The 12,635-nt window shown below is 45.2% G+C and overlaps 2 protein-coding genes across 4 annotated transcripts in view; both read right to left on the reverse strand.

The window, feature by feature from the left end:
- LOC120062308 (protocadherin gamma-A11-like) overlaps positions 1–12,635 on the reverse strand; it is a 65,457-nt gene that overhangs the window by 40,524 nt on the left and 12,298 nt on the right. The window contains exon 1 of one of the 3 annotated variants that reach the window (XM_039012175.1): positions 6,900–9,405. The exons of the other annotated variants lie outside the window; for them this stretch is intronic. Coding sequence (XP_038868103.1) covers positions 6,900–9,332 — 2,433 coding nt within the window. The 5' untranslated portion in view covers positions 9,333–9,405. Of the gene's footprint in view, positions 1–6,899; positions 9,406–12,635 lie in introns of those variants that run through there. 3 annotated transcript variants of the gene reach the window in all.
- LOC120061851 (protocadherin beta-16-like) lies at positions 9,340–12,412 on the reverse strand. Its single transcript, XM_039011634.1, has 2 exons — positions 9,826–12,412; positions 9,340–9,348 (listed from the first exon to the last, which is right to left on the reverse strand). Exons 1-2 carry the CDS (start codon positions 12,283–12,285, stop codon positions 9,340–9,342), a joined length of 2,469 nt encoding a protein of 822 aa, XP_038867562.1. The 5' UTR covers positions 12,286–12,412.

Below are 12,635 nucleotides of genomic sequence, written 5' to 3' on the forward strand. Positions count from 1 at the left end.
CCAGAGTTCTAAGGGAACCGGGTCCAAAGTAGTGCACTATATTGGGAATAGGCTGCCATTTCAGAGTCCCTGGGGGGGTGTTCTGTCCCAGAGCTGCAGGATAACATCACTACGCTGCAGTACAGGATGTTGCCATGCTGCAGAGGAACACAGGAACAGCAGGTGCACTCGAGGAGATGCCCAGGGATTATGTATTCGCTATTAATTACATGCTTTCACGCTGTGCGTCTGATAGAGGAACAGAGCTTGTGGTACTGTGTGTTAGACATGGATAACCACTATGATACACACACAATAATGCACATGTACCAGTCAATAGAAAATCAATGTATAGCCTGTGATCAAAGGAAACAACCTCTACAGAGGCCTGAGGGTTTAGTTTAGACAGCGTTTTCACACTCCCAGTCAGAGCAACAGGGAGGTGAAACCGTGAAAGGTATTCAGGGCAGGGCAGCGTCCATCTTACGGAAACAGAGAGGTAGAGCCTTCAACATACCCCCACTCCACCCTGTCATACACCCTCTCTCCCACCAATCCAGCTCTGAGCCCAAGGACACTGCACCTCTGTGTCCTAAACAGGGGTGCATCTGCCCTCTAAAGCTCAGAGCTGCCTGTATCCTATCAGACAGCAGACATTGCATCTGCTGATGCTCCCCTGTGTACCGCACCACAATGGTACAGTCCTGACAGTGAGTCAGCTTGTTGCTATGGCAACACATCCCACCTCTCTTCCTGAGAGCGGAAAAAAAAGAAGTATGTAGAAAACAGAATGGAGGGGAGAGGAGAGAAAGCAAGGGTGATAGGGTGTCTAAAAGGTTCCTCATACACTGTACAGTCCTCTCTTCTAATCAGTCATCACTTACCAAGGCACCAATACAATTAGTAACGTATCTAAGTTAAGAATGTACAGGCTTGTGGACAGCAGCAATAACCTACTGACCAGTTACATAAAGAGACCATAGGGAGAAAGAGCTCCTCTGATAAACACAACACAGGTGTGACTTTGGACGCCCAAATGCATCCATGGTTTTATGCACACAGTACAAAATGTTTTGGAACGAGCAGAGATCTCGCTCTCCTTCTTCCTCTCTCCTCCAGCTCTCTCACACTCACTGAATCAGAACGGTGCAGCTGGAGAGGGGGAGGGGAGAGAAGCAGAGAAACAACGAGTTCAGGAAGAAAAAGGAGAGGACCAACAAATCCAGAAAGCCTTACAGAGGAAACAGCTCACCAACAGACAAACATACATGATTATCGCTGTCACCACTACTTTTATCCACGGATATCATCACTGGTAATGATCATGACAATAATGACATTGAGACTATTAACAATAACCATCATTGTGATTGTGATCATATTAATAATCATATTGACTACATACAGTAGCGATTTAGTGCATACTACCTCACAGCAAAATGGCTGCAGTGAGTCTATCCAGCCTGACAGATCAGAACATCGTCACACACCGCTACCCACATGCCATGACCTCAGGACCATCACCTAGTGTGTGTGTGCATCGCGGAGTGTGTATCGTGTGAATGTCTGTGACTCAGACGGCGTGGAACAGTATGTGACGTACAAGACAATTCTGTCTGAGCCTTACTGTTAGACTGGCCTGTATAATCTCTGGTACAAGACAATTCTGTCTGAGCCTTACTGTTAGACTGGCCTGTATAATCTCTGGTACAAGACAATTCTGTCTGAGCCTTACTGTTACACTGGCCTGTATAATCTCTGGTACAAGACAATTCTGGCTGAGCCTTACTGTTACACTGGCCTGTATAATCTCTGGTACAAGACAATTCTGGCTGAGCCTTACTGTTAGACTGGCCTGTATAATCTCTGGTACAAGACAATTCTGTCTGAGCCTTACTGTTACACTGGCCTATATAATCTCTGGTACAAGACAATTCTGGCTGAGCCTTACTGTTACACTGGCCTGTATAATCTCTGGTACAAGACAATTCTGGCTGAGCCTTACTGTTACACTGGCCTGTATAATCTCTGGTACAAGACAATTCTGGCTGAGCCTTACTGTTAGACTGGCCTGTATAATCTCTGGTACAAGACAATTCTGTCTGAGCCTTACTGTTACACTGGCCTGTATAATCTCTGGTACAAGACAATTCTGGCTGAGCCTTACTGTTACACTGGCCTGTATAATCTCTGGTACAAGACAATTCTGTCTGAGCCTTACTGTTAGACTGGCCTGTATAATCTCTGGTACAAGACAATTCTGTCTGAGCTTTACTGTTACACTGGCCTGTATAATCTCTGGTACAAGACAATTCTGGCTGAGCCTTACTGTTACACTGGCCTGTATAATCTCTGGTACAAGACAATTCTGTCTGAGCCTTACTGTTACACTGGCCTGTATAATCTCTGGTACAAGACAATTCTGGCTGAGCCTTACTGTTACACTGGCCTGTATAATCTCTGGTACAAGACAATTCTGTCTGAGCCTTACTGTTAGACTGGCCTGTATAATCTCTGGTACAAGACAATTCTGTCTGAGCCTTACTGTTAGACTGGCCTGTATAATCTCTGGTGGGATCCTTTCCAGAGGAGCAGCGAGTCCAGACTCACTGGGCATCACTACTGGAACAGTAACACAAATAACACACAAACAAGCAGTGTGTAAAAACCAATAGAAACACACCACACACATAACTCCATCTGGGGCATACAAGAGCACCTGGACCTAAGAGTAATATAACAGGTGAATGTAGTCCTTAATATACACTGAGTGTACAAAACATTAAGAACACCTTCCTAATATTGAGTTGCACCCCCTTTTGCCCTCAGAACAGATTCAATTCGTCGGGGCATGGACTCTACAAGGTGTCGAAAGCGTTCCACAGGGATGCTGGCCCATGTTGACTCCAATGCTTCCCACAGTTGTGTCAAGTTGGCTAGATGTCCTTTGGGTGGTGGACCAAATGAATTACTTAAAAATCATACAATGTGATTTTCTGGATTTTTGTTTTAGATTCCGTCTCTCACATTTGAAGTGTACCTATGATAAAAATTACAGACCTCTACATGCTTTCTAAGTAGGAAAACCTGCATAATCGGTAGTGTATCAAATACTTGTTCTCCCCACTGTATGTATGTATGTATGTATGTATGTATGTATGTATGTATGTATGTATGTATGTATGTATGTATGTATGTATGTATGTATGTATGTATGTATGTATGTATGTATGTATGTAATGTGCCCAGTTCCCTGCACATTGCTCAAAGGGCCAGGTCAGGTCAGGCCAGGTGAATTCTCATAATGCCAATGACTGCTTTGAGCACCTGAGACTCAGTGTTCAGAGGACATCTGCCTCATCATCAGAGCCAAAACTCCCTCTCTTCTCTTCAGGCCTCTTCAGGCCTGCACACTGAAAGTACGTACGCAACATGGCCCCCTTTTCATTCTAATTATTGTCCATTGAATGTAGAGAGGCAAAGGAACCTTTGGCTGTAGACTATTGAGACAGCCTGGGACTGTAAGACTGTAGGACTGTGCCCCTTGGCCTGTAGGATTGAAGGACTGTAGGACTGTCGGGCTGTAGGACACTGCAGGGAAACAGTACACTCTTACTACCAGGCCAGAGAAAACAGAACATCAGATCACCACAGATGAGAGCCTGAGGGTTTACTGTCATAACTGAAATAGACGGAGGGTAAAGATGATAAGATTCAGGGGTACATGGCAGTAGAAGCAGAGTTGCCTCCCTCCATCCTCAAAACCATGAAATGAGATGACAGCATACTGTTGGAGTGATTCCACAAGGAAGGATGATTAAAGAAAACGTACACACCCTGTTCCCACTTCTCTTTACTTACATCAGATCACACACAGTCACTACACAGACTTATGGATAGAGCTGACAAACTGTGAGTGCGGTCTCAACTCTCCTTAGCAGAATATTTGAGTGTGTGCATGTGTGTGAGAGAGAGGATAAAGTCACTCACAAATCATCCAGACATCCCTGATATCTAATCAAGGATCTTAATCCGGCAGGGGGAGCAGAGGAATCAGATATGTGAGAATCAGAATTTCTAACCCCACTTTCCAGAAGGCTAGATAAGAAGCAAGCACGCACACACGAACACACACACGAACACACACGAACACACACGAACACACGAACACACACGAACACACACACACACACCCCCCCCCCCCCCCCCCCCCCCCCTCAATGCATCCTGGTCACCATACACAGCAACCATGCTCAAACACTGCTCAAAGTCCAATGTTAATCTTCAGACAGAGCAACACACTGTAGAGATACAGCTGCTCACCAGATGACTGGGCCAGTGAGGAAGGAAGTACAGTATAAACAACAGCTGTGGGAAGCAGTTTCTTCCCATATCAATGTGGACAGTCACAAGGTCTAGAAACTAAAATGGCTGCCAAGGCAGGGGACTGCTAAATTCTGCTCCAGAGGACTACAGCCTTGACATACGTCAGCAAACCACTGTTCTATAGTTCAAAGGTCATCCAAGTGGGTGTCTGAACCAGAAGCGAGAAGTCATATCCAAGAGTCACCCACACACCATCCACATCTATACACTGGACTGGAACATTCAGGGCTAGACCGAGGGGTGTATGGGTCGGTGGGGTCTGACCCCCACAGAGACGCACTGAGTTCAAGGGTTTACGGTCCATAGTAAAAGCCTTCCTCGCTGACAAGCCTGAGAACCAAGGTTTAGTGGTTAAAAAGCGGTTTAAACGGGCAAAACGGACACAGATGTAGGGTGATAATGATGATAGACTGTTTCCAGAGGGACAGAGGTTTCCTCCATAAAACCTCAAGCATTTTTGTGTCATGTCAGATGTTTATGAGAGGCATGTGCTACTCTTCTACACAGAAACATTCAACACAAACACATACAGCATGCCTGTGCAGTATGTACACAAACAGACAGCCTGTTGTCTATGCCAGGGCCACACCTCCATCTACAGACATCGACTGAAGCTACACCACCTCTAGCATTAGATACTATGTCCCCCCATACAATAAAGCCAGCATCATGACCACCTAACTAAGAATTTAACAGCATTGACACACAATAGGATCACCACGTGGTGAAAAAGAGTGTGACCATCACCTATTTTATGAGGTAAACTATCAGTTGACGGGACACACTCTTTTCACGCCACTTCGATACAAAGTGATTTTTGTGGCAGGTTAGGAGAGCATTTTCGCTAACCCTAACCCCTCTCCTAATCTTAACCTCAGTCTCCTAACCTGCTATGTTAATTCTCCTAACCTGCTACGAAAAAGTCCCTTCGGTATCGAAGTGCCGTGAAAAGCGTGTTTCCAATCGGTTGGCCTGGTTACTTGCTGTGTGTGGCAGTGGCCTGGTGTGTGGGATTAGTATTATGGGCTGCATGTGAGAGCCATGTGGAGGGCATTTCCTCCCTGTGTGTGTATTACCCAGTAAACATGGAGACCTGTGGGCCATGGAGCTCTAATGACCCCTTTATGATGTCTGTGGTGAGGGAGGAGAAAGAGAGATCGAGGAGCTCAGTGATACAAACAACATGTCACTATACTAGCATCATATAGAGGAATCTAGCACAGTTTACTCATCTGTCTCTCTCTCTCTCCTTTCAGCACAGTAGTCTACTCAACTTTCTCTCTCTGTATCTCTATCACTCTCTCTCTCCTTTCAGCACAAAAACAGATTGCTCTCATCTTTTAAGCTGGATGTCATATACTGTCATTTTCTTTCTCCCTCCCTCTATCTTTCCCTGCATCTATCTTTCCCTGTTTCTATCTTCCCCTGTTTCTATCTTCCCTGTATCGAGCCCTGCCTCATTTATAACCACACTCAATTATTTATAGTTGTTTATCCATCCCTTTCTACCTTAGAGGTTATGAGGAGCCTATTTCTCTACAAACACTGCAGCTTGTGGTGCAAAATGGCTGCCGTGCATCACTAACGCAGTGCTGCTGCGCATGAACGGTGGATGAGGCCAGCTACAACACATCTCCTCCCCTCCCCCACACCATCCCTCTCTCTGGCTCCATGCTACTGCCTCTCCCCATCCTCAATCCTTCTCTCCAACACATTTCCCACCTCTTTCAGTCCGATTTCTCTCTACCACTCCTCAATCTCCTCTCCTCTCTCTCTCATCTCTCCATCTCTCGCTCTCTGTATGTACACGGTTCAAAGTCAGGAATATACAGTAACAGCAGCGTGTGAGAGACAGGAATTTAGGTCGGTGTTAAAAATAGTGCAGTGTGTGTGTGAGAGAGAAAAACACTCTGCAGGCCCTAGTCCAGTCCAGTCTCGTCTCGTCCAGCCCAGACCAGCCCAGTCCAGTCCAGTCTCATCCAGCCCAGTCCCGTCTAGTCCAGCCCAGTCTCGTCTAGTCCAGCCCAGCCCAGTCCAGCCCAGTCTCGTCTAGTCCAGCCCAGCCCAGTCCAGCCCAGTCTCGTCTAGTCCAGCTCAGCCCAGTCCAGCCCAGTCTCGTCTAGTCCAGCCCAGCCCAGTCTCGTCTAGTCCAGCCCAGCCCAGTCCAGCCCAGTCTCGTCTAGTCCAGCCCAGCTCAGCCCAGCTCTTCCTTTGTGTTTCTCTATAGCCTCCAGCAACACTGCTCTCTTTGTCCCTGAATGTATTCCAGAAGATTATTTCATACAGGTTCGCTGCTGTTTCACAGGGCAGTCTTTGGCAACACTATAACCTATATTAATTACATAGGCATTATTCCAGAATGAGTATATAGGAATGTGATTGCCTGATGACAGGTACATAGCATGTACCACTGCTAAAGCCAAGACAAAAAGGTGAGTGTCAAATTGGTAAGTACTTGGTATGTACGGCCTAATTACTCGTTCTAGCTTGTTACAAGGTAATTATATAGGTTACAGTCGATAATGCATGCTTACCTGACTGTCTGAATCGTCAATGATCAGTTTGTCTCTCTGCGCGTGGGGGAGTGTCTGTGTTCCGTCCAGACTAATGATGCTCTGACTGTAAGGTCTGACGTATTTCATATCACTCTTTCTGGAGTCAGTCGTTCCACACACATCGTAATTATACACCTGTCTCAGAGTTCCTGTGCCTCCCACGTCTGCGTAAAGGGGCGGGTAATACGGAATAACTGGGAGATTCCCATTGGATTTGTAAAACATTTGCTCGCGTCTCCATCTGTAGCATTTCACTGACAGTATGGCTATGATGGATACGATGAAGAGAAATGAAACTACAGCCAAAGCCAATATTAAGTAAAAAGTCAGGTTGTCATTGTAGTCCTTGTCTTGCGTGAAGTCAGTGAACTCTGAGAGCACTTCAGGGAAGCTGTCCGCCACCGCTACGTTAACATTGACTGTAGCTGAACGAGAGGGCTGCCCGTTGTCCTCCACTACAACAGTGAGCCTTTGTTTCACAGCATCTTTATCATTGACTTGACGTATAGTTCTTATTTCTCCATTCTGTAAGCCCACTTCAAACAGCGCCCTGTCTGTCGCTTTCTGCAGTTTATACGAGAGCCAGGCATTCTGTCCAGAGTCCACATCAACAGCCACCACTTTAGTGACAAGATAGCCCACATCTGCTGAACGAGGCACCATTTCAGACACCAGAGAGCTGCTAGTCTGGACTGGGTACAGAACCTGCGGCGCGTTGTCGTTCTGGTCCTGAATCATTATTTTCACAGTCACATTGCTACTGAGAGGAGGGGAGCCTCCATCCTGCGCTTTTACGCGAATTTGGAACTCTTTTATTTGCTCATAGTCGAAAGAACGCACAGCAAGAATCGCCCCACTCTCTGCATTTACTGAAATGTACGCAGACGCCGAAACTCCATTCACTTGATTATCACCAAGCAAATATGAAATACGCGCGTTGTTGCCAAAGTCTTTGTCGCTGGCCTTGACTGAAAATATTGACATTCCAGGTAAGTTATTCTCAATAACGTAAGCTGTGTATGATTGACGTGTAAACAGGGGGGCGTTGTCATTCACATCTGATATTTTCAGTGTTACTGTCTTATTAGTGGAAAAAGATGACGACCCTTCATCTGTGGCTGTTATTGTTATGTCATATTCAGACACAGTTTCACGGTCCAAAGCCTGGTCTGACACTAAACTGTAGAAATTAGAAGAGGATGACTTTATGCGGAAAGGTAAATCTGGACTAATAGAACACTTAACCTGACCGTTTTTACCGGAGTCTGAGTCTTTGATATTGAGCATGGCTATGACCGTCTCCGGGGCAGAGTCCTCGGGAATAGGGCTGGAGAATGAAATAATGCTAATCACGGGTGCATTGTCGTTCACGTCAGTCATTTCAATAAGCACTTTACTAGTATCTGTTAACCCCCCGTTGTCTGTCGCCTCTACATCTAGTTCATAATGCCTAACTTTTTCGAAATCTAACAGACCACTTATGGTAATCTCACCAGTATGGGCGTCTATATTGAATAGAACTGAAGCACTATCTGTATTTTGAGAAAAGGAATACATCACCTCTCCATTTGTTTCCTGGTCTGCATCAGTGGCGCTCACTGTCAAGACAATCGTTCCCTTTGACGCATTTTCTGGCACGACCACCCTATACAGTGACTGGCCAAATACAGGGGCATTGTCGTTTGCATCTAAGACAATAACATTGATTTTGACGGAGCCAGATTTCTGGGGGCTGCCGCCGTCATAAGCAGTTAAGATTAGTTTATGCTCTTCCTGTTTTTCCCTATCAAGTGCGCTCTGCAGAACCATTTCGACGTATTTCGTTCCATCAGAGCGAGATAGGGTTTTCAATTGAAAATGATCCGTAGGATTTAGTTTGTATGTTTGGAGAGTATTTAGAGCCACATCGGGATCTTTTGCACCGTCGAGTGAAAACCGAGCCCCAGGAGCCGCAGATTCACTTATTTGGAAATTCATTTCCTTTTTAGCAAAAGCAGGAGCATTGTCGTTAATATCTAATATTTCCACATCAATTCGATGGAGCTCCATCGGATTTTCAACGATGATCTGAAAATGCAGAGAGCAGGGAGAGACTTGGGCGCACAGCTCCTCTCTGTCTATCCTTTCTTTCACCACCAGCGTCCCTTTATCAACATTCAGACCGATGCACTCACTGCTGTCCTCAGTAAAGATCCGCGCTCGACCAGATTTCAACTTTTTTACATCCAAACCCAGATCCTGTACGATATTCCCCACGAGTGAGCCTTTCGCCATCTCCTCGGGGATGGAATAACGGACCTGGGCGCGCGCTACCCTTGCACCACAAAGACAGACAAACAGCATGACCCATGTCTTCCATGTCCATATCCGCGAGCTGGTCCTCCCTGCGCCATGACAAGAAAGATCGTCCATCTTCAGACTACTCAGCCTGAGAGAAAAAACAATATAAAAACGAATGGCTCCACAAAAATGAATATTGCGTCACCAACACGTCCCAATGATTGTGTGGGCTCTTTTAGGAGACTAGTTCTGATGATATGGAAGTACAGTCCGCTGCGCAGCTTGTGACGCAAAGAAGAGAGGGAGGGTCTACTGTCTGAGACGTATATATCCTGACACTAACCAACAGCGGCCTTTAGAGCCCTGAATAGATATTACACAAATATCTGCACAAATATTAGGTTGCCATAAGTTGTCCGATGTTTGAGATTGTATTTATGAGGCAGAAATGAAATGATCAAATGTGAAATGTCCAAAACCCTGCAAACGTCAAAAACCTAATACCATGCGTTCTGTTTGATACTGTCTTGTTTTAATAGGCTAAGAAAAATCTGATGAAATGGTAACAGCACATGAAATGTATAACCTTGCTTTGAAATCGAACGAGATTTATAACCCAAACTACAGCTCTTGAAAACGAAAACCTATATGCTGCTGATGTAGCCATTATTCTCACCTGGTTTTCCCCATCGTCATTGATCAGCGTGTCCCTCTGCGCGTGGGGGAGTGTCTGTGTTCCGTCCAGACTAATGATGCTCTGACTGTAAGGTCTGACGTATTTCATATCACTCTTTCTGGAGTCAGTCGTTCCACACACATCGTAATTATACACCTGTCTCAGAGTTCCTGTGCCTCCCACGTCTGCGTAAAGGGGCGGGTAATACGGAATAACTGGGAGATTCCCATTGGATTTGTAAAACATTTGCTCGTGTCTCCATCTGTAGCATTTCACTGACAGTATGGCTATGATGGATACGATAAAGAGAAAGGAGACTACAGCCAATGCCAAGACTAAGTAAAAAGTCAGGTTGTCATTGTACTCCACGTCGTGCGTAAAGTCAGTGAACTCCGAGAGCACTTCAGGGAAGCTGTCCGCCACAGCCACGTTAACATTGACTGTAGCTGAACGAGAAGGCTGCCCTTTGTCCTCCACTACAACAGTGAGCCTTTGTTTCACAACATCTTTATCAGTGACTTGGCGTATAGTTCTTATTTCTCCATTCTGTGAGCCCACTTCAAACAGCGCCCTGTCTGTCGCTTTCTGCAGTTTATACGAGAGCCAGGCATTCTGTCCAGAGTCTACATCAACAGCCACCACTTTAGTGACAAGATAGCCCACATCTGCTGAACGAGGCACCATTTCAGCCACCAGAGAGCTGCTAGTCTGGACTGGGTACAGAACCTGAGGCGCGTTGTCATTCTGGTCCTGGATCATTATTTTCACAGTCACATTGCTACTGAGAGGAGGAGAGCCTCCATCCTGCGCTTTTACACGGAACTGGAAATCCTTGATCTGCTCGTAGTCAAAAGAGCGCACTGAATGGACGACTCCACTATCAGCACTAACGGACACATATGATGAGACGGGCACTCCGTTAACCGAGGACTCCTCCAGTATGTAAGAAACACGGGCATTCTGGTTCCAGTCAGCGTCTCTGGCTTTCACTGTGAATATAGAGAGGCCCGGTGTGTTGTTTTCTATAATGTAGGCCTCATATGAGCTCCTCTCAAAGACAGGCGCGTTGTCATTCACATCTGATATATGTAAGGTGAGAGTGACGCTGCTGGAGAGCGAGGGCACTCCCTCATCAGAGCACATCACAATTATGTTATATTCAAATGCTCCCTCTCGATCCAAGTCACTGTCTGTTACTAGACTATAGAAGCCAGTGGATGTAGATTTAATGGTAAAGGGAATATTTTGAGTTAAAACACAATTCACCACTCCGTTATTATCAGAGTCTGGGTCGTGGACACTCATTACAGCTATGACTGTCTGAGAAGGGGCATTTTCTGGTATTGATTTAGAAGTGGACATCATATCAATCAAAGGGCTGTTGTCGTTGACGTCCACAATGCCGACAACTAATTTACTGGAATCAGAAAGACCTCCTGTATCTTTTGCTTCTAAGTCAATCTGATAATGTTTATCGCTTTCATAGTCGACCTTGCCTATCAAACGCACTTCGCCATTACTCTCGTCTATTTCGAATAGGTCCAAAATACCAATTGTGCTGCTTGATATAGAATATGTGACTAAACCATAAGATCCATGATCTATATCAGTGGCACTAACTGTAGTTAATAAAGTACCCTTCTGTGAGTTCTCTACAACACTCGCCGTATATAGTGCCTGCGTAAAAACCGGAGCATTGTCGTTTGCATCCAACACATTGACGTGAATATGCACTGTTCCAGACATCTGAGGGTCTCCTCCATCGAGGGCAGTTAACACTAAAGACATCTGCTCCTGTTTCTCTCGATCTAAAGGCTTCTGTAAAACCATCTCTACCTTTTTGCTACCATCAGTTTGACCATGTAATTTTAGACTGAAATTATCAGTTGGATTAAGGGAGTAGCTTTGGAGTCCATTTGATCCTATATCAGAATCAAAAGCTCTCTCCAGCACAAATTTAGCTCCAGTCACAGCTGACTCACTTATTTCGAATTTCATTGAATCTTTTTGGAAAACAGGTGCATTATCATTGATATCGATAATCTCAATTGTGACGCGATAAAATTCTATTGGATTCTCCAGAATAATTTGAAAATGCAGTGCGCAAGGCGTTGACTGTCTGCATAGCGCTTCACGGTCTATTGTCTCTTTGATAAGGAGAACTCCCCTGTCTTTATCCAACTCGATGTATTCTGCGCTATTTCCAACGTGTATTCGAGCTTTACTTGATTTCAATCGTTTGATATCTAAACCCAAATCCTGCGATATGTTACCAACTAAAGAGCCTTTCGCCATTTCCTCGGGAATGGAGTAACTGACCTGCCCGTGCACTGAACTGAGAGAGAGGACCGAGATAAACAACAGTACTTGCCGTGTCATTGTTCTGCCCGACATTTTCCCCTGCGCCATGACACAACAAACACCATAGAATCCGTTCAGTAATTTGCTAAATTCCGTCAAATTTATATACAGAAAATTTAAAAAATGTTCTGTCAATAATCCGTACCCACGGAACAAAGGAGTCTCGGTGCTTAGTGTTCTCTGTAACCCGGAATGTGCGCTCTGCATGCGGCTCTTTCTCTCTCTAATATACCTAGATGATGGGGGAGGTACTGCTGCAAATCTGCTCTAAAACTGCAACACACTGACCAACAGCGTCCCTCTGAGTTCAATCTACTGAACAACAGATACTTAAAAAATAAACACATTCCAACATATTTGGGAAGGTTTAAGTCTCCAAAGGAAAAATATTAGCTCTA

This window comes from Salvelinus namaycush, chromosome 17, assembly GCF_016432855.1.
Source record: "Salvelinus namaycush isolate Seneca chromosome 17, SaNama_1.0, whole genome shotgun sequence".
In the NCBI taxonomy this organism is placed as follows: domain Eukaryota; kingdom Metazoa; phylum Chordata; class Actinopteri; order Salmoniformes; family Salmonidae; genus Salvelinus; species Salvelinus namaycush.

Coding starts and splice junctions, on each gene's coding strand:
- LOC120061851 (XM_039011634.1), bottom strand. CDS start 12,285: ATGGCGCAGGGGAAAATGTCGGGCAGAACAATGACACGGCAAGTACTG.